Source organism: Canis aureus, chromosome 18, assembly GCF_053574225.1.
Source record: "Canis aureus isolate CA01 chromosome 18, VMU_Caureus_v.1.0, whole genome shotgun sequence".
Taxonomy (NCBI): domain Eukaryota; kingdom Metazoa; phylum Chordata; class Mammalia; order Carnivora; family Canidae; genus Canis; species Canis aureus.
The window spans coordinates 1,967,602-1,994,305 of NC_135628.1; the positions used below are offsets into that span (position 1 = coordinate 1,967,602).

Sequence of the window (26,704 nt, forward strand, 5' to 3'; positions counted from 1 at the left end):
CCCCGGGGCCGAGCAGTCGGTGGAGCCGCCGCGGGGGCCCTCGGGAGGCGGGAGGCGGGGAGCGGGGGCCGGAGCCGGAGCCGGAGCCGCCGCCGCGTCCTCTCCCGGCAGGTGCTCGGCGCAGCCGCCCGGAGGCTGGGGCTGGGTTACGCGGGGCCCCGGGAGGACCGCGGAGGGGGGCGGGGCGGGGCGGGGCGGGGCGGTCAGGCCGCTGCGCTCGCTGCCCCGCAGGTGGCTGCCCCGTGGCCCGCGGGGCCAGGATGTGGTGAGAGGATGGATGGGGCTTCCCCCTGCCCGGGCTCACGATGGCCAGAGAAGACTCGGTGAAGTGCCTGCGCTGCCTTCTCTACGCCCTCAATCTGCTCTTCTGGGTGAGTCGGGGGCTCCGCGGCGCCGACAGGTGGGCACGGCCGGCCCGGGCTTCCCGCAGGTGCACCTGGCGCCCAGGGCCCGGCTGCGGAGCGCCGCACCCTCTGTTCTTCGCAGGACTAAGTTTTGACCTTAACATGCCTTTGACCTAGCTCCAGTGCTATTTGCAACTAGGAAGAGAAAAAGGAAGGAAGAAAAAGAAAGAAAGGAAAGAGAGAGAGAGAGAAAAGAGGGAAGGAAGGAAGGAAAAAGAAAAGAGAGACAGAAAAGAGAGAAAGAAAGAGAAAGAAAGAAAAAGAAAGAAAGAAAAGAAAAGAAAGAAAGAAAAAGAGAAAGGAGGGAGGGAGAGAAGGAAGGAAAAAAGAAAAGAAAGAAAGAGGAAGAAAAAAGAAAGAAGGAAGGAAGGAAGATAGAGAAGGAAAGAAAGAAAGAAGAGAGGGAGGGGAAAGAAGGAAGGAAGGAAAAAGAAACAGAAAGAAAGAGAAAGAAGGAAAAAAGAAAGAGAGAAAGAAAGAAAAGAAAGAGAAAGAAAAAGAAAAACAGACCTCTACGCCTGCATGCTGCTGGCAGTAAAATTAGACTGGAAGTGAATCTAGGGATATAAATAAATGCACGTGCTTGTGCTTGTAGATAAGAAAGTCGTGACAGACAACTCAGGGAACTGCTTGTTTTCAGGAATTTCAGATAACTGTCCACGCTGAGAATTGCTTCCTCACCTGGCACTAGCCTATGACACCCGGTGGGGGCAGGCAGTCTCACTGCGTTGTTGTAGGAGTTCACACACAGGTAATCCTATCAAAAGACTGGGGTACGCTTTTCTGGGAGATTCCATACAGCCTGAAAAGGTGGTTTTCATGTAACTATTTCTAAGTTGGCAAAGTTTTAAGGAATTTTGTGTGTGCTGTTGGAAAATCCCATAACCATTTAAGGAAATAAAATACATAAAATTTAACAAGCTCATGGAAATCTTTATGCCGTATGAGCTAGTGACTTTCTATGCTTTGCACCCAGGCATAAATTTTCATTAAGTGTTATTTAATAATCACATTATTGTGCATAAAACTTACGAGGAAAATATAAAAATTTAAACTTTGTTGCTTGGAGAAGCTGACGTGCTGACACAGATAGTTTTTCTTGCCAGTTTTGTATTCTATTGATAATTATATTCCAGCATTTTCAGTTAGAAATTTTAATGTGAGATTTATTTATCTGGCTGACTCGATGGCATTTGCCAGCCTCTTTTCATAAGGCTAGTTAGTAGATGTGGTCTCTAGAGGATGACATTTTGGTTTGAATTAGTCCCTATGGGTGGCTCCATTTTAAAATGACAAATTAAGCCTTACTTCAGCGAGTCATCCAGAAGATGTCTAAACTGGCAGCATTTTTCTCTATTTATGAAAATGAAAAAGCCTCACTGAGTTAAACTGACCACTTGGAAAGGTAAAATCACTAATTGATCTTATTGCACTTCTTAATTCTAAATACGTACATTTTTCAAGGAGTCCTTCAATCACCTGCTTAGCCATGAACAGGTGGCTAACAAACATAATTGTTTGTAAAAACAAACAGATCCTAACAAAATTGTTGTTAAGATCTTGAACTGTTTAAAAAACTATAATAATACCACTTCTATTTACTCGTTTTCCATTTTTCTACTTTATGCTTTTGAATTATAGAATCATCACATGCTTATAACTGAAAGGGGATTTAAAGATGACTTGATTGAACTTCCTTACTTTGTGAATGGGAAAACCAAGTGTAGGTTGGTGACTGGCCAGCGGTCAAATGGCCCAATAATGGCGACAGTATCAGTAGCCCCCACTCAGTTTTCTTGTTCCTGCATAATGCCTTTACTTGGATGATTACGGAGTTCTCAGTCTTGGAATTACTAGGATTTTTGGTGTAGCTGTCCAAAGAATAGCAATTTGAATTTTCCTAATAATCTGTATTATGGGGGAAGACCCCAGTCATTTAAAAAAAAATGATATTGCTCTTCTGAGTAATGAATTTGCTTAAAAAAAAACTTATTCCTTAAATTCCTCCAGGGCTTGTTCTGTCCCTAAAGAATATAAAATGTGTCTTGGCTGTTATCCTGTAATTTAACTTTCTCACGTTCTGTGGGCACGTTCTGTGGGCACGTTCTGATATATTTATTTATTGAGATCCCTCCTCCCTTTCTCCAGCCCTCTTCCACTAGCTTCCCCTCCAACAAAATAATCCGTGTGAACTGCCTGGTATGGATCCCTCTCTGTTTTTCTTTATGTCATACAAAGATGTGTTTACTCCTACCTGTCCACATACACCCACTCACGCACCTTTCTATGTACATTCACAATGTTGTTTTTTGTTTTTTTTTTTTTTTTGTTAAATTTTGGTTTCCTCGTTTAGTCGCAGGAGTAGGGGTGCTACCTGGGAGACACCTGATAGGGGCAATAACAAAACAGCGCGTCCTCACCTAGTTCTTGCATTGGCCTGGCACATTCGGTGCTTCAGTCTGTGAAATGGGGATGAACGTCCTCCTGGCTTAGAGTTGCTGTGAGGATCAGCGTCAGTATCTGCAGGGGCCTGTGCAGTTGCACGTAGCCGCGTCTATGTGGTGGGAGGAACAGTGGAGAGAAGTATTTGCGGTCATTACCGTCTTCCCACGGTCTCGATGCTCAAGCAGATGCTCGGGGGTGGATTGCTCGGTCCAGGGAACCGCTGCGGTCGTCCTAGCAGTGTTAGTGTTGTGATTAATACCGTTACTGCTACTAGATTTCTTTGACCCAGAAATCCTGCCTTGGGCGTCTAGGCCCTAGAAAGAAGATACGCCAACACCCCCCATTATATGCACACAAATATTTGTTGCCGTCTTGCGGGTGTTACGGCACTTTTTAATTTGGGTCAGTTGGAAAGGCTCAACGTGTCATTCCACTGCTGCTGTGCTTCTGTTTCCTCCCCTCCCAGTTGAGCTTGAGCATAATTTTCTTTAGACCGGGAGATGTTTCTTATATATTATTTCATTTTATAATTCATATTCATGAACTATTTCATATTTACCATAGAGGCTTGCCTTGTTGTTTGTCCGTTGACGTCATTGATGCTGTTGCTATACAATAAACAGATTTTCATATGCTGTTTTTATTAGAATTTTTCTTTTTTTTAATTATTATTTTTAAGATTTTATTTATTTATTCATGAAAGACACACAGAGAGAGAGAGGCAGAGACCCAGGCAGAGGGAGAAGCAGGCTCCATGCAGGGAGCCCGATATGGGACTCGATCCCGGGACTCCAGGATCATGCCCTGGGCCAAAGGCAGACAGACGCTAAACCACTGAGCCACCCAGGGATCCCAGTATTAGAATTTTTCTCTAGGATTTTAGCTCTTCTCTCATAGTCTTCTGTTCTTTCGAAGCACCCGCCTTTCTTGTTTTCGTTAGCGTTTCTTTTCCGCTATGGGCTGTGAGCTTATTTTATATAATTAAAAATATCTGCTGGGATTTTTGTTGAATTGTATGAAATGTATATCCAACTTTGGAAGAATTGGCATTATTCTTTTGGTGGTAAAACAATGTTTGCAGATGCTGTATTTCCTTGCTGAGTCAGACATAGTTTTGAGCCTTGTGCCAGGCACATTCCTGGGCTTTCTTACACCCGCTCGTCTAATTCTCCTAACAGCTCTGGAAAACTGTTTGTTTGTCGGGTAACGAGAGGTTACTCGGAGAAGTGCAGTAACTTGCTATAACTTGCTAGTAAGTGGCAGGACAGGGACTCAAAGTCCAGATTTTTTTTTTCCTCCCACGTTTTCTAGGAGTCGCACTGCGGGCCAGGTGGGTGGTGCGGTGGAGAAGCGGGCCCCCTTCCCCCGGTGCGTCCGTCCGTCCATCCGCAGGGAGGGCTCAGCTGTCCACCCCCTCACCCCCAGCCCCTGGAGTGCTGCTTCTCAGACGAGTCACCTGGCAGATCCTCGTTCAGTATCTTGGGCGCGTGGGGCCTGGAAATCTGCTTTTCTAAAAAAGCCCGTCCGTGACGTCGTTGGTCTTTGTGCCACGTGTCCGGGGCCCAGGCTGCCGTCCTTGCTTTTAGTTCTCCCTGGAACTCGGCGCAGAGCGAGCCGGCGTAGCAGGTGAGCCCGACTTCTTAACTCAGACTTCGCCTTCTGAGCCTGGAGAGGGATGGGCCTCGCCTCTTGTTTTGCAAGACTGGGCAACCTGCCCTCGTGACCTCGGGGGTCAAACGCTATAGCCTTTTACTCTCCGCTTGGCATTTTGAACAGTTTTTTTCCCCTATGCATTTTCTACTGTATCAGTACCATCTCCCGTTCTCTACCCAAAAGGATTTTAGGGAAAAGAAAACTAAATCTTAACTGGGTACCTATACATTTTTGTTCGGCTGTTCTGAGAGTTGAAAATCGAACAAAGTGGGCTTTTTGGTTTTTTTCTTGAGTATATTTCAAAATATGAGGCATAGACCTACGAGGAAACAATTAGATCACAAACGTACTGCTTTTTCTCCCTTGCCATGGATCCAGCCCTCTTGATTTGCCATCTGTTGAGTGGCTCTTCCATGTTTTGAAGAAGCATGATCCCAGTACAGCTATCCTGGAGTTAGCACGCAGATATTGAACCTTCTAGGTTTGTCATGAGTGTTGTGGGTTTGTAATGGGAGAAGTCACTTGGGACATGGTGCACGTGAGTGTACCGCCCAGAGAACTCTTTTGAAGCCATGATTCACATTCTGCCCACAAAGAAGCAAGGAATGAGTTATTTTTACTTCGAATTGATCCCACTTTTACCATTTAAATGGCATATTATTTAAGTAAATGAAAGCTTTCCTCCATTTTAAACACAACTTCTGTGGCTTTATGATATGAATGCTTGCCATTCATAGATGGTAATTTTCTGCTATTACAAATATGGATAAATATGGTTGTTTCTGGAAGTTTCTGAAGTTGATGAACACCTGACGTTTATCAAATGTTTGTTTATTATTTTTAAAGATCTAATATCCCATCGTTAATTTTCAAGTCCTATTACCCTCCAGCAGGTAAGAGCCATTGCTTTCACCTACCATTGCTAACAAGAATAGCGATAGAGACACACTCCTCTAATGAGCTAGGGAAAGAAACGTAGAAAAGAAAACCTAAGAAGTGGGCAGGGAATCTAGTTCACTTTTGGGATTAATGCAGGGCACATGAAACAGCAGAAGGTCAATGTTCCATTTCTTTTTCTTTGGCCATATTAGTGAACCTTAGCTGTTTGACTCATGGCACACCCCAAAGAGATTCATGGCAAGTGGACATTTGTATTCACTTTTATATAGTCTTATAAAGATACGATTTTTTTTAAAATTTTTATTTATTTATGATAGTCACAGAGAGAGAGAGAGAGAGAGGCAGAGACACAGGCAGAGGGAGAAGCAGGCTCCATGCACCGGGAGCCTGATGTGGGATTCGATCCCGGGTCTCCAGGATCGTGCCCTGGGCCAAAGGCAGGCGCCAAACCGCTGAGCCACCCAGGGATCCCACAATTTTTTAAATTGAAGCCCCTAACTTTATACTCTGAAGGCCACTGAAGTTTGCTTTATTATTATTTTTTTAAAGAATTAATTTATTTATTCATGAGAGACATAGAGAGAGAGAGACAGAGACACAGGCAGAGGGAGAAGCAGGCTCCATGCAGGGAGCCCGATGGGGGACTCGATCCCAGGATCTGGGATCACGCCCTGAGCCAAAGGCAGAAGATGCTCAACCACTGAGCCACCCAGGCATCCCTGAAGTTTACTTTAATTCTAAGGAGTAGAGGAGAGCCTTCCAACAGATGTTAGTGCTTTTTTCCTAAGATCTATTATTTTTTTTTAAAGATTTACTTATTTTATTGAGAGAGAGAGGGCATGTGCACGTGAGTACAAGTGGGAGGGGCAGAGGGAGAGGGAGAGAGACTCCCAAGCAGACTCCACACTGAGCGTGGAGCCCACCTCGGAGCTCAATCCCAGGACCCTGAGATCACAACCTGAGCCGAAACCAAGAATCAGATGCTCAACCAACTGCACCCCCCAGGCGCCCCAAATCTTCGTGCTTTTTAAAAAGAAACTTTAAAGAAACTTTAGTCTCAGAGATAAAGCTGATCGGTGCTTTTTTTTTTTTTTTTAAAGATTTTTATTTATTTATTCAGAGACACAGAGATTGAGAGAGAGGCAGAGACACAGGCAGAGGGAGAAGCAGGCTCCACGCTGGGAGCCTGATGTGGGACTCCATCCCAGGACTCCAGGATCACACCCTAGGCCGAAGGCTGTGCTAAACCGCTGAGCCACCGGGGCTGCCCTGGTTTTTTTTTTATACGATGTGGCCCCAGCTGAGCAAAGGTAGTCCTCACAGGGTTCATCAGGACCACCGCCCTTTGGAGAAGGGCACGAGGGGTGCTTTGGGGCACATCCTTGCTGCAGGCCCGAGCGTTTCTGACGCTGAGCTGCCAGCCTCCAAATAATTAAGACTTGACTTATTTTTATATTTCAATAAATCACAATTCTAATCCTTTTTTTTTTTTTTTTAAGACAAAAAGGAATTTTAAGAGTACCTAGTCCAATTCTCCGTTTTCAGGAGGAGCAGAGGTTGCAGAAGTTTGGATTACTTGCCCGATTACCTGGAGAGAGAGAACCGTAACTACGCTCCCCATCTCTCTTCTGCATTCTGCTCTTTGCTACTAGATTTGACATAAAAAGGAAAGTTCGAGTAGGTATTTTTAAACATCTGTCAGCCTTGAATATAAATTATTGGTGTCACTGTTACCTTATGTGAGACTATATATTATGGATGGCAGACAGTTGAAGGACTTAAAAGTCTGTTTTGTGACTTTGCTCTTCTTCTTTGGCGGAAACTGTAGGCATACGTTTCAAAGTAGTTTAGGGACTGTGCACACACAAAGAACCCTGATTTAGAAAACAACTTGATTCGATCCTTATTTTTACATAATTAGATTTGAGCAAAACCAGATTATGTCTCCCATGCAGCAAATTTCATACGTGTGAATATTTGTCGAGAGCTAGCATATTCTGAATTTTTTGCAAGACAGAATGTGGCAAACGTCCTGCTAAGTAGTACATGAAGTATATTTCTCTACTATTTGCGTTACTTTCTAAACATTTTCTTGAACTACAAGCAATATTTTGCAAGACTGCAGGAAATGTAAGGAGTCACATGCCTAGTTGCCTATGATAATCACAGTGTTCCTAGAAGTTTAATCATGACGAGTGACAGTTAAAGAATTATTTTATTTTAATCTGGAAAATCAGTAGAAAATGCCATTACGAGTAAGGAGTCCTGAATGGCTTGCATGATTTGTGCTTCTAGATTTAATAGCATCAGGGCTGGCACCGAAGCGACCTCATCTCCTTTTAGCTGAGTTTCTTGCTTAGCATGCACTCTGTGTGTTGTTGCTGCTCCGATTCTCTCAACCCCGGTGAGGAGCATCACTCCTCGAGAATGAAACTGTTCCCAGACATTTAATGCAGCTGGAAATAATGTCATAATAAAAACCAGCTTAGTCTGAGAGTCGCTTGTGCGCCGTTAGATAAAGCTTTGTGGTGATCGTGTGTATTTTGACGGACGTCCTGGGCATGGCTACGATGCTTGGGCAACTGGTGTGCAAGAGCACGGTAGAGTCAAGTAGGAGTCTGTGGTTTAAAGGACACTTGAGAACACTTGAAGCAGCTTCTGACCCGATATATAAATCTTTGATCCTGTGATTCAGCAGGCATCTCTCTCCCCTGGAAAACTTCCAGGGGTACAAAGCTTAGCGGTCCCTAAAGCGGCTCCTGATTTTGCCAGCCTTCCCGTCGAGCCCATCCGGCAAGTTGAGATCGGTTCCCTTTGAAGCACTGATCCTCCGGGTCACCGCCGACTAGCTGCTGGGCCTCTCGGGTGGCCGGCGGGCCTGCTGCCCCACCGACTTGAGAGAGGTCCCTCTGACCCCGTGGAACGGGCCCAGCACACAGAGGGGTCCTTGGAGCAGCCTGACGCAGCCCCAGCACTTGCTACAGTTTGGACTCACACATTCATACCTTCGACGGTGGCCTCCACCTGTCCCCTGGTCGAGTCCGCGGCAGAATCGAGACAGGGCCTGGCGCGGCCTCTGCACCCCACGAGGCACCCGGCCTCACAGCCGTCGACCACTGTATATTTTTTGAATGAAAGAATTATTTCAAAACCATGCACTTAGGGCAGCCCGGGTGGCTCCGCGGTTTAGCGCCACCTTGGGCCCAGGTCGTGACCCCGGAGTCCCGGGATCGAGTCCCGCGTCGGGCTCCCTGCATGGAGCCTGCTTCTCCCTCTGCCCGGGTCTCTGCCTCTCTCTGTCTCTCTCTGTGTCTCTCATGAATAAATAAATAAAATTAAAAAAAACCCCATGCACTTAGCCATTCTACACTATTGGAAATGTCTTGCAATCGTGCATTTTTTGTCATAGACGGAAGAACAGCGTGTGACGACCACTGATAGCCTGCTATACCGAAGTGAGGCATCTGACGACTTACTGGTACCCTGTCTCAGAGCCATGGTACTGCAAACTGGCTAAGACAGCCTGTAAGAAATTAGAGATGGAGAAACCAAGATCAGTTATTACAACTTCAAAGAATGATAAGGAAAGGAGAGACTCATTTATAATTGCCCAAGAATTTGAGGTAATGAGATACAACGTCACGTTAATAGACTTCCCTGAACCCCGTGGAGCGTACAGGTATTGGAAGGTCCACGTACAGCCCAGGCGAGGGAGAGCGGGCGTAGGCTCAGATCTAACCAGGTGGTCCGGGGTCCCCTGCCAGCCCTGCGTGCTCAAACAGGTTCTGTTGTTATTCAGGTGTGAGGAAGCCAACAGATGAGACGACTGCCGTCGAAGGGATGGTTTATTATACTCACGGATCACGAGAGAGAGAGAGAGAGAGAGAGAGAGCATGAGCATCATCACGAGGCCCAGGAGGGGAAGCCCTGGGGTCGGTGGCGAGGCGGGGAGGGAGAGGGCGGGCGCACACTCGTAGCGTGGCCGCTGCATCAGCGAGGAACAGGCGAGACAAGTAAGGAGGCTCGGCATCGGCTGGCTTCAGTGCCTGCAGCAGCCTCTGGAGTACGGGGCTGTCCCTGTTGTCTGGGACCCGGAGCTTGGGGGGGCGGCGGCAGGTGTAGAGTGGCCCAGAGTGAGGGTGTGCAGTGGGACAGGCGGTCGGGGTGTGGGCTCTGGGTCCGTTGGTTGGTATTTGCAAACGAAAAGTGTGAACCTGGAAGAAGGACCCCTCCCAAGGGTGATGAGGGCGGGCAGCCGAGGCAGGGTGGCTCGGGCTCCGTGTCCGTGTGTTAGGGTGTGTCCGGCGTGACCATGTGGAACAGATGTTAAAGCCTCAGAGTCACAGAAGCCAGAAGCGTGATTAATAAACCGTGGCTGACCCACGGGGGCGCTTTTATTAGGTTTCCACGCTGTTTTTATTCCCACAAGAAATGAGGAGAGGAAAAACGGGCCTTACCCTTCTCTGAACCGTGGTCTCCGGGTCCTTACTGTGCTGCCGGCCGGGCCCCCTGAGACTCTGCTCACCCAAGACCGCCCTAGGGGGCCCCTACAGACCGCCCCCCCCGCCAGCCCGCCCCTTTTAAAATAAGAACCCCGCGTGCTGTGCTGCTGCGCGGCCGGCTCCTCACTGGGGAAATTAATATGCTTCTCTCTAAGCTCGGAAGGCGGTTAGTGACTAAGCCTAAAGCTCCAAAGACCAGGCTTGGATTTGAATCCCTGCTCTGCCATTTACAGTCTCCGAGACCGTGAACAGATTCCCTCATTTTTCTGTGCTTTATGGGACTTTCTGAGGTCTGTAATTACCTGCCTTATCTATTTTTTTCTTGTGCCCCACAAAAGGCTCACAGAGGCTGGGATCTAGCATCTCTTACTCATTGTCGGGTCTCCAAATCTAGCACAGACACTATGAGGTGTCGGAAAAATATTTGCAACTGAATGAGGAAGGAGCAAATCCACTGGCGGGTTTTCCAAGCAGGTAGCCCTACTCCACTACCCAAGAGGTCCCAGAGCGCGGCCTCTTCTGTTTGCCTTGGAGCCTTCATCCAGAAAGCATTTTCATGACCACTGTCTGGGTCGGTACGGACTCATTCCGATCTGGTATATTCATTATTTCTGTATTTAAAGCTGAATCTCTAATGTACAATGGTGAGTGAGGTCCGTCCATTAAGATGCCAGAAATTAAAAAAAAAAAAAAAGCTGCCAGAAATTACTAAAAGACAAATTCAAGGTAAATGATGTCCTTGAGCATAAGGCACACTTTAGGGAAATCTCCATCTAAATAGGAAGGACCCTCAGAACCTAGGGGTTAACTTTCAAATATTTGAAGAGCTCTCAGGAAGACTTGTTCTATATCTATATGTTTGCTTTAACAAAAGTTTTTTTTTTTTTTTTTTTTAAAGATTTTATTTATTCATGATAGTCACAGAGAGAGAGAGGCAGAGACACAGGCAGAGGGAGAAGCAGGCTCCATGCACCGGGAGCCCGACGTGGGATTCGATCCCGGGTCTCCAGGATCACGCCCTGGGCCAAAGGCAGGCGCCAAATCGCTGCGCCACCCAGGGATCCCAACAAAAGTTTTTTTTTTAACAAAAGTTTTTAAAGAAATTATGGACAATGTAAAACATATATATAAGGATCCTTAAAAAAAACCCTTCATACTATTGTCATACCTCAAACAATAATTTCTTAACATTTTCAAGTATCCAGTCATGTGAAACTATTCCCTGTCATCTCATAAATATCTGTTTGTTTTTGATTGAATCAGCATCCAAATCAGGTCACCATATTGCACTGGGTTGTCTCTTAAAATTTTTTTTAACTTATAGTAGTTTCTTCTTCCTCCCTCTTTTTTTTTCCACATTAGCCAGTTGTGGTTTTTTTTTTTTTTTTTTTTTTTTTAAAGGAAACCAGATCATTTGTCCTGTGAAATTTCTCATATTCTCAATTCTGCTGATTGCAGCCCCACCCCATGGTGGCATTTAATGAGTTCCAATGTCTTCCCTGTATTTCCTAGACACTGAAAAGTAGAGCTGGAGGCTTGGTGAGATTCAGGTTTGACTTTTTGGTAAAAATACTTCAAAGGTATCTCTGGGTACTTCTGATTGCATCACCATGGGGGACACATTATCTCTTCTTGTGATACTAAAGCTAATCAGAGGGGTCTGGTATTTCCCTTCAGCCTGGTGTCTCCACCCTGGGAGTTAGTCTTGCACGTCCCGCATTTGTTGGCCCTGACTACACATTAGAACATCTGCGGAGCCTTTACATATTTCTCATGCCTCAGTCTTTCTCTCTTTTTCTTTCTTTTTTCTTTCTTTCTTTCTTTCTTTCTTTCTTTCTTTCTTTCTTTCTTTCTCCTTTCTCTCTCTCTCTCTTTCCCTCCCTCCCTCCCTCCCTCTTTCTTTCTTTTCTTTTTTCTTTTCTTTTCTTTCTTTTTTCTTTCTTTCTTTCTTTCTTTCTTTCTTTCTTTCTTTCTTTCTTTCTTTCTTTCTGTTTTTCTTTTTCTTTCTTTCTTTCTTTCTTTCTTTCTTTCTTTCTTTCTTTCTTCTTTCTTTCTTTTTTCTTTCCTTCTTTCTTCCTTTCTTTCTCTCTCTCTCTTTCCCTCCCTCCCTCTTTCTTTTCTTTTCTTTTCTTTTCTTTTCTTTTCTTTTCTTTTCTTTTCTTTTCTTTTCTTTTTTCTTTTCTTTCTTTTTCTTTCTTTCTTTCTTTCTTTCTTTCTTTCTTTCTTTCTTTTTTTTTCTTTCTTTCTTTCTTCCTTTCTTCCTTTCTTCCTTTCTTCTTTTCTTCTTTTTCTTTCTCCTTAAGATTTTATTTATTTATTTGAGAGAGAGAGAAAGGGAAAGAGAGCATGAGCAGGGCTGGGGGTGGAGGGAGAGGGTGAAGCCGACTAGCAGGCTCCCCCCAGATCTCCATCTGGGTCCCTGGATCATTACCTGAGCCAAAGGCAGATGCTGAACTGACTGAGCCCCCAGGCGCCCCATCTCAGCCCTACTTTCAAGAATTCATCCAGGGTGAATCTGGGCTCAATAACTTTTTTTTTTTTTTTTTAAATTAAAGAGTCCTACATGATTTTGATGCACAGACAGGACTGGGAACTACTGACCTAGTAATCTGGACAGTCGCTGAGGATCTTTGCCTAGAGATCCGTTATTTCAGAAGGGCTTGTGAGATAGTGATACTCTCATGCTTCCTGCATGTATTAGCACAAATTCTATAAAAACTTTCATGAAGCCATTGGTTCTTTCTTTAGTTTGCATAGGAAAGGTAGGATAAAAATTGGATTCCTACCAGTTTTCTGAATAATGAGTTGAATATCCACTGTCCTACAAAGGGTTGACAAGTGAGTTTTAAGTATCATTGTAAATTCATAGATTTTAGAATATTTGATATTTCAGACCATTGCATTTTATCATCATCATCATCATCATCATCATTACTCTGATGCTGTAATTGACCTTTAGCCAATGGAAGCACTTTCAAGTTAGCTCCTGTGACTTTCGTGGGAACATCAGTAGAATAGATTTGACTGCTTCTTTGCTGTTATATATGACATGTTTTAGGCTCATCTTGTACAACTGATAATTTCGTCGTTCTGTGGCCTCTTCATCTTCTTCAATTCCTGTCTTTTTTTTTTTTTTTTTTTTTTTTGCATAATTCCTGTCTTGAACCTGAAATCAGTCACTTAACAGTTTAGCTCTCTGTGTCCTATTTGGTGACATTCTATTTAGTGGCTATGATGGGATTACAAAACGAAATGGCAGATATTCCTAGGAATAGTGAATTTCTACACAGTTATTGGGAAAAAGCATAATGATTATGTAACAGAAGAAATCTTTAATTGTTTTAATGATTAATCCCACGGAAAATGTTGCATAAATCTTTGATCACCAATTTGTATTTTTTTTTCTTTCCAGTTAATGTCCATCAGTGTGTTGGCAGTTTCTGCTTGGCTGAGGGACTACCTAAATAATGTTCTGACTTTAACTGCGGAAACAAGGTAGGCTTTGTAACTAATGATTGATTTCTTTCATTAGGTTTCCTTAGACCCTACTTTCTAAGTAACTTTGCCCTCAGCCGTTTAGATGATAATGCTCTTCCACAATCAATAACCTTTGTTGCAGACACTTGCATGTACGGCACTTGCCCTGGAGAACGTTTCCGGGAATGGTAACACCAAGTTGCCTGTCCTCTGGACAGTGTGTCAGCTGTGTCATATTTGTGCATAAAGGACACCGTAGCTACTTTTCTATAAGAAAGTGACTTCTTATCTTCATATTCCCCTGCTAAAGAAAACCAAAGTCCACATTGCCATGTTCTTCTCAAATTTCAGAAGGCTGATCCACTAATATCACGAGGGGCAAAATTACTTAACTTCTCACAGCCTCAATTTCTGCATCTCTGAATGGGGACTGTCACATAGACTCCTCGAGATGTCTGAAGGGTTGACTGAGGTACATGTTTGTAAAGTCCTCGATACAGTAGAGCTCAGTAAACAGTAATGGCTAATTTATTATTATTATTATTATTATTATTATTATTATTATTATTGTTACTAGTATGGTTCTAGTTAATGATTTTTTCATATAGTATTTCAGCAAAAATCATCTCCCTTCCTCTTTCTTTTAACATAGACCAATTTCCTTTTATAGAGCGATCTTTTGCATTTGGGGGAAGGGTCAGTCGGGTGGGCAGAAAGAGTGCTACCTATGGAGTCCCAGACCAGAGAAAAGGAGGAAGACTCTTCTCAGCTGGGCAACAGCAGGACCTGTTTCTTTTCCTCAGGCCGAGGCTACAAAGCTAATAGTAGATGGACGTCTTATTGAGGACCCCCATCTTATAAGATATTTTAAATGAGTTGAGGTAGAAATGCTACCACTTGCATATAAAAACAAAAACTAAACATGACAAAACAAAAATAAGACCAGCAAGCAAGTTGCTGATAGCGCAGTGATTTTGTAAAGAGCTACACAGTCATCGGGTTGAGGCATGATGCTTTAAAGGATTATTAACATGAACCTCAGTTGTGTCTTGTACTATGTCTGAGGTGCATTTTGGTTATATTTTATGTATAATATGACATCATTGTTCTTCTTTCAGGGTGGAGGAGGCTGTCATCTTGACTTACTTTCCTGTGGTTCATCCAGTCATGATCGCTGTTTGCTGTTTCCTCATCATTGTGGGGATGTTAGGATACTGTGGAACAGTGAAAAGGAATCTGTTGCTTCTTGCATGGGTATGGTGTTTACATCTTCTCTTTATTATGGCTAAAAAGACCAACTGGCACTGTGTTATTTTTTTTCATCAGTGCACAAGATTACGTGCTTAGGGACCCGTGATAGCAGGTCTGTAATCTGTGGTAATTGTTCAACATCCTGTGAGAAGGGAAGCGTTCTTTCCATGAGAGATGATTTCAGCACAAGTATTTGTTGTGCTCAAATGATGAGGTATGGAAATATGTGCGGCCTTTAATTATTTCACTCAGGCTAGGTGTTGGCATTTTCATTTGAAAGTATGAGCTGTTTCTTCGTGTCATGGGCCTTATTACCACCCAAACGGACCCCTTGGTACTGGAACAAAGAAGTTGTAACAGAATTCTGGTTCTCTCTCTTCTTTTATAAACAAACTTGCCATAAAACCTATGTGGAAATTCAGGTGGTGAAGAAGCAAATAGATACTAAAATCCCAGCACTGGGTTTACACAGGTTAGTGGGTAAAAGTGAGTCTTGGCTTCCATAATCTTAGTGGTTTTTGTTGTGTTTTGTTTTGATTCTGAAAGTGTTGAACTAGATTGCTTCTTAAGTTCTATGATTCTAAAATATATGACTTGACTTCTAACTCAAAAATTAGCAAACTCTCTTAACATTAAAAATCTGAGTCAATTTAAATTATAACATATATATATATATATATATATATATATATATGTTTTTTTAGCACACTGAGTGTTTAAAGTATTGCCTATTAGTGGCAGCAGATAGTGAGGCTGCTACCGTAATTGCAGACATCTCAGATTCTGTAAGAATTAATTCATTGGATATATTCCTTTCTTTGCAGCAGTTCTCAATGCTAGCTATGCATTAATTTCTTGTAGGGAATGTAAAAAAATGAATGGGGTGCTAATATGCTGAATATCTGAGCAGAAGAAAAAATCCTGCTTTGTAGCATTTGAAGATTTCCATGGGGTAAATATTTGCAGCATGGTCGACTTCAGGCTACCAAAGTGGTATCACTGAACGCAGAGTTGGGGAGAGATGAGCACAAATTGGCTCTCAGGAGTCAACTCCTGCACACCGGTGCTTGACTGACTCCCAGCCCAAGCCAATTAAAACAGAATCTTGGTGTGAAACTGAACTACAGCTTTGACTTTCACAGGAATGACCTGTGTTAATGTATTAATTGGCTTTTTGGAGGACTGTTGGCTTCATGGACTCTTCAGGTCTATGATTGGGAGGCAGGAAGTAGACTACACTCACAGAAGGCGGACCATGCCCATTACCTTGCTTCTCTCCACCTTGGTGTACAGTGAGGAAGATGGTAGAAGGGTTTGGAATCTTATTTTGCCATTTAAGATATGTGGACAATGATTTAAACATAAACTCAAGGACTTACTTTATATGAAACTTAGAGTTTACAGGACAGAGAAGGTATTTTGAACTTAAAAAGAAACCCCGGAATCCTTGTTTTTCTTAAGATTTTATTTATTTATTGGAGACAGACAGGGTGAGAGACAGTGTGTGCGCAAGTGCATGAGTGGGGGTGGGGTGGGGTGGGGAGAGGGGCAGAGGAAGAGGGAGAGAATCCCAAGCACACTCTGCACTCAGTGTGGAACCTGACTCGGGGCTCCATCCCATGACCTTGAAGTCACCATTTGATAAATAAAATCTTAAAAAAAGGTGACAATCTTAGAATGCTGTCCCATTTACACAGCAATTTAACAATAACTAGCCTTCCCCCTCTCCCCAACTTGTGTGACTCTGGACGGTGCCTGGACTGTGGGTTTGGGTGGAATGGGATAGCATATTTCATGGAACCTCAAAGACTTAGGAACATGTTTTGAGAACCATTTATACATTCCATTAGGGCTGCTTGAATGCTAGTAAAGCAAGCTGGTGAAGAACCAAGCAATTTGGTCTCTGCTTGAGGCAGGAAGAGTCACTGAGACCTGTGATGAGAGGCTAATCTGTGAAGCTGGAAAGAACCGTATGATGTAAAGATGACATGGGGGAATGAAATCATAATGACAAAGATGATGATAAAGTAGTTGATATGAAGACTTTTATATGAATTAATTAATTTTGTGTCCTCCACCATGCTAATGAGATAGATATTTTATCCCCATAATATAGATGAGGAAATGAGGCACAGATTGGCTGATACGCCTGAGTCTGCATGGCTAGGAAGTGGAGAATCTGCTCTTCAGACCATGGCAGCCCACTACAATATATCTTAACAGCTTCCCTATTTTACTCTATAGCTGCTGACTTTTCTTGCGTGCTCATAAATGTTTCTCACGTGATATAAAACATTTTCCCTAGGGTCTTTCTTTTTTTCAACCTGATAACAATCATCTAAAGTAGATAATTATGAATGAGGTTCACAGAGGTTCAGGGATTTGTCCAAAGTCACTCAGCAATAATGGGTTGGAGTTTTGACTCAGACCTCAGTGTTCCTGACTGCCAAGCCCATTCTCATTGGGCCTTTACTGACATCTCTAGTAGATGCTTCTCAACCTTTGAAGTCCAGCATATTTCCCTAAATATAATTTTTTTTTGTAACCAGTTCCAACCAGCAGCCTACAAACAACTTGATAGTATGAACTATTCACCTCACCTATAGCTTTAATCAAACTGGAGTTGAAGCAGATCTTCATTTCGGCACAAGAAATAAACTACCATCCTCACCACCATATCTTGGATGTTATTTGAACACCAGGGTTGATTCCAAGTAGGTTTATTGTTTGAATTTATATTTGAAATTGTTAGAATCCCAAATGAAAATGATCATCTTTAAGAGAAATAAAATGAAAAAAAAAAAGAGAAATGAAATGAAATGAAATGAAATAAAATATGAGCCTGACTATTAGATAGGATTCCACTACAAGGAGAATGGCTTCTTTTTTTTTTCCCCCAAATTTTTATATAAATTCTAGTTAGTTAACATATAGTGTAATATTGCTTTCAGGAGCAGAATTTTGTGATTCATTTACATATAAAACCCAGTACTCCTCATAACAGGGACCCTCCTTACTCCCCATCACCCCTTTAGCCCATCCCCCAACCACCTCCCTCCCTCAACCCTCCATTTGTTCTCTGTCCTTATGGGGGAAATGGCTTCTTAAAAGGAGCAGAGGGGCATTGATGCAAAATAAGACAGGATGTTAGGTCTTTGGTGAATATTTGCGATGCAACTCTCATGTTTTCTTCCTTTGTGCACCTTTTTAGCTTTTTATCCTAATTAATATTTAAAGAAGTTCAATGCATTCAATTCAACTGATTCGTTTCCCTGTATTTGAAGTCTTGTTTCACTTTTAAGACCTGTAAATGAGATTGGCAGGAAGCGGCTTTGTTTTTTTTTTTTTTTTTTTTGTTTTGTGAAGACAACCAGTATATAAAAAAAAGACAACCACTGATAGTTGCCATATCTTTTGCATGATTACCAGAAAAAAAAAAAAAAAAAAAAAAGAGCTGGCCATTGGGCTCTGTGCTGCTCAAGCAAAAGTCAGAACACCCATTCTGGGTGTGGGAAAAAGTGGGAGACTCTTAAAACAGATCTTTCTAACCCAACTTGTGCTCCCCTCACACCACTCCCCCAAAATACCACAACTGGGCAGGCTAAGAGGCCACCCATAGGAAAACATTTCTGGTGAACTTTGGTCATGAACTTTGACCTTTCTATGGAATTATAGCTGCAAGTTGTTAAAATACCTTAATTTAAGTTCCCATTTAAGGTACCCATGTTGGATGCAGGACATCCAATTAAATTTGGATTTCAGATAAGCAACACATAATATTTTAGTAGAAGTATGTCCCCTGCAGTATTTAGGATGCATATCTACAAAACATCATGCACTGTTTGTCTGAAACTCAGATGTAAATGGGCATCCAGGCGTCTTGTTGGCTTAATCTGTCAACCCTACTCTAATGAGATTTGTTCTTAATAAAGGTGAAATCGTCATGGCACAGAAACATTTGTGTATTTATAGGAATATATTTTTTTATATCTATAAGAATAGTTAAATCCTAACTGTATTAGGGAAACAAGCCAAAAACGACTAGGAAAATAAACGTGAATATGCCATGACTTTCAAAGTGATTTTAGTAGCAGAGATTCCTTCTCTTTTTTTTAAAAGAGAAATTGAAGCTAAATGGAAATTGGTTTTAAGCCTTAGGTGGGTACTCCCGAGGCTTTTAGCTGTAGACTAAATGAAATTCATTTGTTATTGCAATTCTACTTTGCTATTAACATAGGCATTAGGAAAGCAGGGCCGGCTCGGGAATGTAAACATCAGCAGGCGTGTTTACAGTATCGACAGCCCACAGCCCCCCATGTCACCATCAGGAGACCCGCACTCCTCAGAGCCCGATGCTAATAGACCTCATTCTACCTCCCGCAAACCGCCGCAGTCAAGCACTGGTCACAACTTACCTGGAAGCACTGCACATGCTTAGGACCAAGGACTATGTGTTTCAGAGGGAAGGTTTTTTTTTTCCCTCCCATTTTCATTATTCCAGAACATTTGCATATGGTTAACGATTATACGGAGGTACTGGTAAAGCTTTCTTAAAATATGCAGTGATTGAATCAGATGTGAAATGATTCTCTTAATGGAAATCAAGTAAATTTTTAATAGCCATGAAGAAATTAACCATCCTCGGGCTTTTTCTGTGGGTTGAAATCATAATGCAAAGCGGGAATATCTTTAAATAGTGATTTTCTACAGACTCTCTTAAGGCCTTCTTCCGAGGAGTTGTACGTTTTATGACTATATAGCTAGTCATGAGCGACTCAGTTAACGTTAAACTATTACATTGAATATTTTTATTTTTTTCTGCTTATGATTTTGGTCGATAGCCTAGCAACTGTGTTTCTCGGTCAAGGTCCAGCATGTGGTTGATCGCGGTTTCAGCCTCTGCTCACCGGTTTACCCCGTTTTCTCAGAAGATACGGCGACTTTCTGTGGTTGGCCGTACTGTACGGAGAGGCGAGGGCGCCCCGAGATACGCGGCGGCCCGTTGCCGTCGCCAGCGTGCCGGTACCGTCCTTGCCGGAGCCCGGGCCTGTGTCCCTGTCCCTCCACCACACTCCTGCTCCAGCGCATTTGACTCATCACCAGGAGTATCTCCGTGAGACTTAAATATGCTCCATTTGTCATTGCAAGGCATTCGCTCGTCATTTAACCCTGAAAAATATAATCTTTTAATGTCCTTATCGTAAAGGGAACTCTAAAAATTCTGCCTTAGTTCCCTCTTCTTTTGCCAAAGAACCGAAACCGGTTCCCATTCCTTTCTCCCTTTCCCCCCTTCCCATCCCCATCGCCCCCCCCGCCGAAGCCACGTGCCCATCAGTGCTAGCCACGGGACATACGAAGAGGAAAGGGAAGGAGCCAGACAAATAAAGCGAACTGCAGTATTGAAGTTATACGTAAAAAAAGTGTGGGGACACAGAATAAGGAGCGGTTGGAAACTTCTGGCAGGTTTCGAAGGAGGGTCCGTATGAGCTGTTTTGAAAAGGTGTTGAAAATGTGTCCGAGGCTGTGGCGGAGAAGGGCAGCCAGGGGCTTTCGAACAACACGAAGCGCGTGCAGCGACACAGGGAGGGCCCCGAGAGCTGGGTGCTGTGGTGTCCCGGCGGGTGAGACGGGCACGATGTAGCGCGGTTGTGAAGGCGTTTGTGGGAGAGCCTGCGGGGTCCTCGGGCTGCGAACAGCCGATGGGCTGGTCTAGCACGGGGGTGGGGGGCTGGGGGCCGTGAGCCCCGCTGGGGGCCACTCAGTGGTCCTCGGAGCCCCGGCTGGGGTCCCGACCCAGACTGTGGGGACCGGCTCAAGGTGGCTGATCCGGAGGCCCTGCTGGACGGGAGGTCTGGACAAACGTGACTGCACGCGGAGTAGCGCTCGCAGTACTTGACATCAGCCGTGAGGGCTTATTCTAGGGGGAGGCACCTTTCCTGTGCTCGGGTCGCAGCTCTCCGATCCACGCGGGTTCTCGTGCCACGAGACCCAGAATTCTTTGGAAGCTCCGGTTTCACATTTAGTCCTCGAATTCGCAGAGGTGTCCGGCAGAGGGAACGGAAGGCGATGGGGACCTCCCTGGCCCCAGAGGCCGGGTTCCACAGCCGCTCCCGTGTGCGCGGCGGGCCGGGCCGGGTCCCAGGGCCCCGTCGGTTTCCCGGTCCCGGTGCCTTGGCGCCCGGCAGGTGTCTTGTCTTTCTGGAACCGAAGCGCGTCCGAGTCGGGGCCCTCGGGACGGGATGCTGAGTGTCCTGGACTCTGTGCTTCGCGGTTCGAAGCGGAAGAGTCCGAGCCTTTGTACTGCTGACCGTAGCGTTCCTAAGCTCTGTCGTCTGGTGTTTCCTCCGTAGACATGTCGATGCGCTGCTTCACCGAACGCCGTGCGAGCCCGCGGCCGGCGCAGCAGGTGCACCTCGGAGGCGAAGCCAAGGGGTGGGCCTCGTCACCCCCCCCCCATTGGTTGGCTTCCTCTGGCAAACGTGAAACAGCCGATGTTCATTTAAGCCGCATAGCCGTCTAGGCCTCCGCGAGTACAGGGATAAAGCAGGAGGGCAGAGGAACACGGGTACAAAGTGAGAGAGTTGTCATTTCGGCCAATGAGGGAAGTAGCTTTTAGAGACACTTTCTAGAAAAAATGATGTTTGATACTTTATATGCAGTGTCTCGTGAAGTCCACGATGAAATAATAGTCTGTGAATCAAAGTTACGGCGTATTTCATGAAATCGCATAAATTCAAAACACTTTTTCAGGATCGCGATCCATATATTTTTCCCTTTTTTCAGATAAAGGGTGATAACAGGCCCTGGTGATGTGCTCGGGTTAAAACGAATCTCCTCAGCTCACAGGACAGAAACGCTAATTTAAATTTTATTTGAAATGTAGAAACACGGTCGTCGTATCACTTAGTACCTCCGTTGAGCAACGTATCTGAGTCATTCTAAAATAAGTGGTTATCGCTGCATTTTCTTCAGATCACCGCTGTTTTAGTTTTCAAACTTTAGAATTTCAAAACTACAAATTTCCTCAAAATGATGACCACTATAAAGACATTTTTGAAATACTGTCCTTAACAAAGGTAAGATTGTTCTTAGATGATACTTACCAGCGTAGGAATTGTTTCTCATTAAGTGAAAATATGACTTTTTTTCCGTGGCTCTTCTGGGAAGCAAGCATTCAAAATATTTTAAGATTGCCAGTTCTGTGCAGGGTTTACACCTGAGTGGACCCTGTGGATGGAGCATTTAGTGAAACCGTGAAAGGTTTGCCTTCATAATTAGAATATCTTAATTCTAAAAGTTTTCTTTTTGTGCTATGAAAGTATTTTAAAGGCTGGAAGGCTGGTGGAGAGGGCAACCGTGCCAAGACTCGGAAGCCCCCGATGTGTTTGGAGCGGGGCACGCGGGCTGGGCACTGTCTGTGTGAGCGTGTCGTGCACACTGTGAGCCTAAGAGTCACGGGGTCTGTCTTTTGCTCCCTAACGCTGGTGGCACATCTGTCCTTGCCAGTTGCTGAGCCTCCTGCCCATTTACCTGGGAGAAAATCGCTGCCTGGTGTCACCACTCTGGGCTCAAGCAGCTTCACATTTACAGAAACGTTTTGTTTGTTTGTTTGTTTTAAAGATTTTATTTATTTATTTATTTAGAGCACATGCGCAGGGGTGGGGGGAAGAGAGAGAGAGAGAGAGAGAGAGAGAGAATCTCAAGCAGACTCCACCCTGAGCGAGGAGCCCGACATGGGGCTCGATCTCACGACTCTGACATCACGACCTGAGCAGAAATCAGGAGTCTGATGCCTAACCGACTGAGCCACCCTAAGGGCCCCTCGGAGAACCTCTTTTAAATGATATGAGACAGTATAGGACATGCTTGATTCTAATAGTGTGTTTTTCACTGATGAATAAATAAAGGTGCTCAGGTGGGGAAGTCTTATCTTAGGTCTTAGAATTTTTTTCAGGTGTCTATCATTAAAAAAAAAAGGAAAATGTTTGTTAATGTGGACAATGTTTGGTGGTTGAGGTGTCACAGCAAAAATACGGTGATCACGCTGACGTGGGCACCGGGGAAGCAGGGTGCTGGGCGAAGGTGCCCCCAGGGGGACAGGCCAGGTTCAAGGATCCCTGAGCCAAAAGGATAGAAGGTAGTTCTGCGGAGGACGGGCAGCCCCAGTTTTCCAGCCTCGGGGGTGGGGGGGGGTGTGGGGAGGTTCCATGAACGACTGAGTCATTAACTTGGTCGAGAACAAACTTTTCAAGCCTATGAAGCATCTACCCACCGATAATGGATGTGCTCCCTTCCCATAATCATCGGTCTGTTGATAAAGCAGGTCTTGGGGGATCTCTACTCTCCAGCGCCGCTACAGCTCAGATAGTTCTTGTTTAAAATCGTTCGTGATTCATGCTATTGAATCCAAACTATTCCTTCTATCAGACTGAACTATGGATGTTCGAACGACTTTGGTGAGAGCGGAAAGATTTTATCATGTTTCACAGGGTTTTCTTTCCCTGAACATTGAGCGTGGCTGTGAATGGAGGTATGTTCATCTACTTTCTTCTTTTAAGGAAGAAGATATATTTTTCGCTCAAGAAGAAAGTGCTTTTACTTGAATAGATTTATCAAAACAGGAGAAAAAAAACAGCAACAAACCTCTGTACTTGTAATAAATATTTTTATACATGGATTTGTACCCTTTCAAGGAAACACTTTATTTTCATTCTCTTTTTAACAAATAGGGTTTGTGGTTATTCTGGAGAACCTACCATTTCAAGGAAACACTTTATTTTCATTCTTTTTATCAAATAGCATTTGTGGTTATTCTGGAGAACCTACAAAAATAAGTTACAGCGCCTATCTGAAAATAAGGGTCAAATGATTGAAAGACTGGGATTTAGAAGGAGATACTTTTGCAGACGTTAGAGTTAAAGTTAGGTCCGAAAGTTACTGGGTGATGTTGATGTATAAATTCTCTTCCCAACCAATAAAACATCGTCTCTTAAAATCTCCAGTTTCCTAACCTGTTGTCTTGTAAACGACGTTGTCATACAGGTGTCTGCTATAATGAACCCCTGCCCCTCTTGTTTTGGGGAGGCATCCGGCTGCATTTGGTCGGGTCTGAGTGAGAGGCACAGCCTGGGTGAGAATGGAGGTTGGTGTTCTTTTGGCTCTTGTTGCTTAGGGTATTTCCAAGGCTCCTTCCGTTTTTTGTTTTTTTTTTTTTTTTTTTTTAAGATTTCATTTATTTATCCATGAGAGACACAGAGAGAGGGAGAGAGGCAGAGACCCAGGCAGAGGGAGAAGCAGGCTCCATGCAAGGAGCCCGACGTGGGACTCGATCCCAGGACCCCGGGGTCACAGCTCGGGCTGAAGGCGGCCCTAACCGCTGAGCTGCCCCCAAGGCTCCTTCCTAGTTGCACTTTGCAGCCGGGGGTCTGGTGATGGGACCCGCTGTCTCGAATTCAGGGGATGGGCCCCGTGCTACGTACAAGGCCTGGTCAGGCCGGTACCCCCGCGCACGTTGGGAGACAGCCGGGCCTGCGTCCCCCGGCTGACCCTTCGCCGCCTGCCCCTTAGCGCCTCCCCTGCGGAGGTGTAGCCGTGGGCCCCGGCGCTGGCTCCCACTCCGGAGGGGCCCCTTCTCCTTCTCCGGCACCTCGGACAGGGCCTGAGGCCACACGTACAGACTGGCACTTCGGCCACATCCTTGATGGAGACACCGGCCCGAGCTTGCGGCGTCGGCAAAATCGAAGGGGAGCGTGAATCAAGATGTGTGATTAGAGACGTTCTTCTCTATTTATTCAAACATAAACACGAACAGGGGCCATTAGCGTGCCCGTGTCTTCAGACCTTGCCTGGAATCTCTGCTCGGGCTCAGGAGTTACTGGCCTGTGTTTCTTTAAAGACTGGTTTGTGGTTCTGGCTTCTTCCCAAGGTAGACCGATCTCGTTCCATTTGTGATTCTGAAAAGGATATTTAGCGTTGCCTTTTCTTTGAAGGATTTGTAGAAAGACGCGGGACACGGCGAATAATGAATGGGCCGTCAGAAAGTACCGGGCCCGTGACGCGGTGCCGGGCCCAGGCTGAAAGAGCCGCTTTGTGCGGGGGTGTATTTTAAGCAGCAAGTACTCTTGGACTGTTGGTCGTTTAGTCCCAGTGGATTCTTAACAGAATGTCGGCTGTTCCATTATCTTGTACAAATATTTGGCACTGGAATTCTCTTATTTACTAACTATAAGTAATATAATATTTTTAAACCTCCAATCACCAGGAAAGGAAAAATAAACAACTGACATAGAGACACTTAGCACTGAAGGCTTGCAGAGTTTAGTATTTGACAGGGTAGAGACTGGAGTTTATCATCTATCATTTCACGAATGCAGGCTTTTAATCAGACTTTTTGTTTATTAAAAGTGCTGAGTATGTAGCACGTAGATGGGAGTCAGAAGGCACCGTGTTTTAAAAAAACATTAAAACGTCCCATAAAGTATGTTACATCTTGAAATCATTTTTATTTGGAGGGAGGTGAATCTCAGGTTGTACTAATTTTCCAAGATAAGCGAATATGACTTTTCTGGCCTCAAATTATTTTGACTGTTCCTTATGATAGAACGACCTGGGTTTTTAGTTATAAATTAAGAGAGCAGCAGGTTAAACTAACTTCCACAGTGTTTATGATTTTTACTTTTCTCTTGTTGAAATATATTTTTACTAAAAGTATTCTGTGATGCTTGTGTGACTGTTTGCTTGCTTCTACGGAGAAAGTTACATAAAAACATCACAGTTTTGTTTCAGTGTAAAAATTATTTTCCAGTTGGAGTGTACATAGAAAAGCAGGTTGGAAAATAAGTACCTGGTCTATTTGTGGTAGGTTGGGTTTTAGGGTTTTTTGTTTCTTTTACATGCTACGTATCTGAGTCCTCTCTCTGTAAAGCTGGATAAAATGAAGATGGAAGTTTTGTATTCAGATAATATATTTTCTATAAAAATGCTCTTATTTTCATAATTTCATATAATAAAAAAGATTTTTTCATATATTTCTCAACTATTTATAAAATTTAACACTCTCCAAATTTAAGCACTCAGTACATTGACAGGCTTTGTCAGGACAGATTGCTTTTATGTTTTTATTAGGCTGATAAATGTTAGAAATGAAAAATTTAGAATTAATCTGTTTTCCCAAAAGTGAAGATCATTCGATCTTTTATACAAAAACAAATATCACTTTCTCAGAAATCTTATTCCTTTTGGTTATGAAGAGCAAAGCGTTAGAGATGTAACAGGAAAATAGAGCACTTTCATTTATAAGAGCTTTTGTCTAAGTTCTGTTTAATGAACAGTTAAGTACTCATTGGCTGCATGACACCAGACTTCATTATAAAATTGTAAAATGTGAATAAGGAGAAAAATTAATTTCACTACTGGAAAGAAGCTGATCTTACTGACTTAAGGGAAATTCAAAACATAAAAAGAAAAGATGGAATTTTTAATATAACCTGTCAAGGATTTTAGGTAGCAATTGAAGCAGTATTTGTGCCTTTAACCAGCCATCCTAGGTGGGAAGACATTTTTTTTTGCCATCCTTGAAGTTTTTATATTATTGGTGGTCTTTTTTATCTTTTCTCCCAACTAGGAAAGATCAAAGATAGGAACATAAGGTTTTAAGTCATTCCCCATCAGCTCGAAGATAAGAAAGGTTTTGTGTACACACATGTGAGTGTGTTCAGAAGCTGGGGACCCAAGGATAGTAGATGAGGTAACGCGAACACCAGCAGCACCATCCCTGAGAGAGCGCGTACCACATGCCGGCCACTGGCATGTGTTTCACATTGTCCTGACTCGTTAAATTCTGCGAACCACGCTATGGGGGGGGGGGTGGGGGGGGCGGGCACTGCGGTCATCCTCATTTGACAGAGGAGGACATTGAAATGCAGAAAAGTTAAGTGGTGGTGAGAGGCGTAAAGCTGGGGCCGAATCCAGGATGTGTGGCTTCAGAGCCTGCGCTCTGGAAAACATACTGGTCTGCTGCCTGTCAGCTGTGCGTGAATGTACCTGTAGCTCCATTTTCTCTTTCTAAAAAGT

At 43.9% G+C, this 26,704-nt stretch overlaps 1 protein-coding gene across 5 annotated transcripts in view; it reads left to right on the forward strand.

Moving 5' to 3' along the window:
* The window catches only part of TSPAN12 (tetraspanin 12), a 64,310-nt gene that overhangs the window by 1,057 nt on the left and 36,549 nt on the right, over positions 1 to 26,704 (forward strand). For 4 of the 5 annotated variants that reach the window (XM_077855994.1, XM_077855997.1, XM_077855998.1 and 1 more), the window contains exons 2-4: positions 232 to 371; positions 13,317 to 13,399; positions 14,500 to 14,635. In XM_077855994.1, coding sequence (XP_077712120.1) covers positions 306 to 371; positions 13,317 to 13,399; positions 14,500 to 14,635 — 285 coding nt within the window. In that variant the 5' untranslated portion in view covers positions 232 to 305. Of the gene's footprint in view, positions 1 to 231; positions 372 to 1,044; positions 1,156 to 13,316; positions 13,400 to 14,499; positions 14,636 to 26,704 lie in introns of those variants that run through there. The other variant, XM_077855996.1, reaches the window with a different exon arrangement.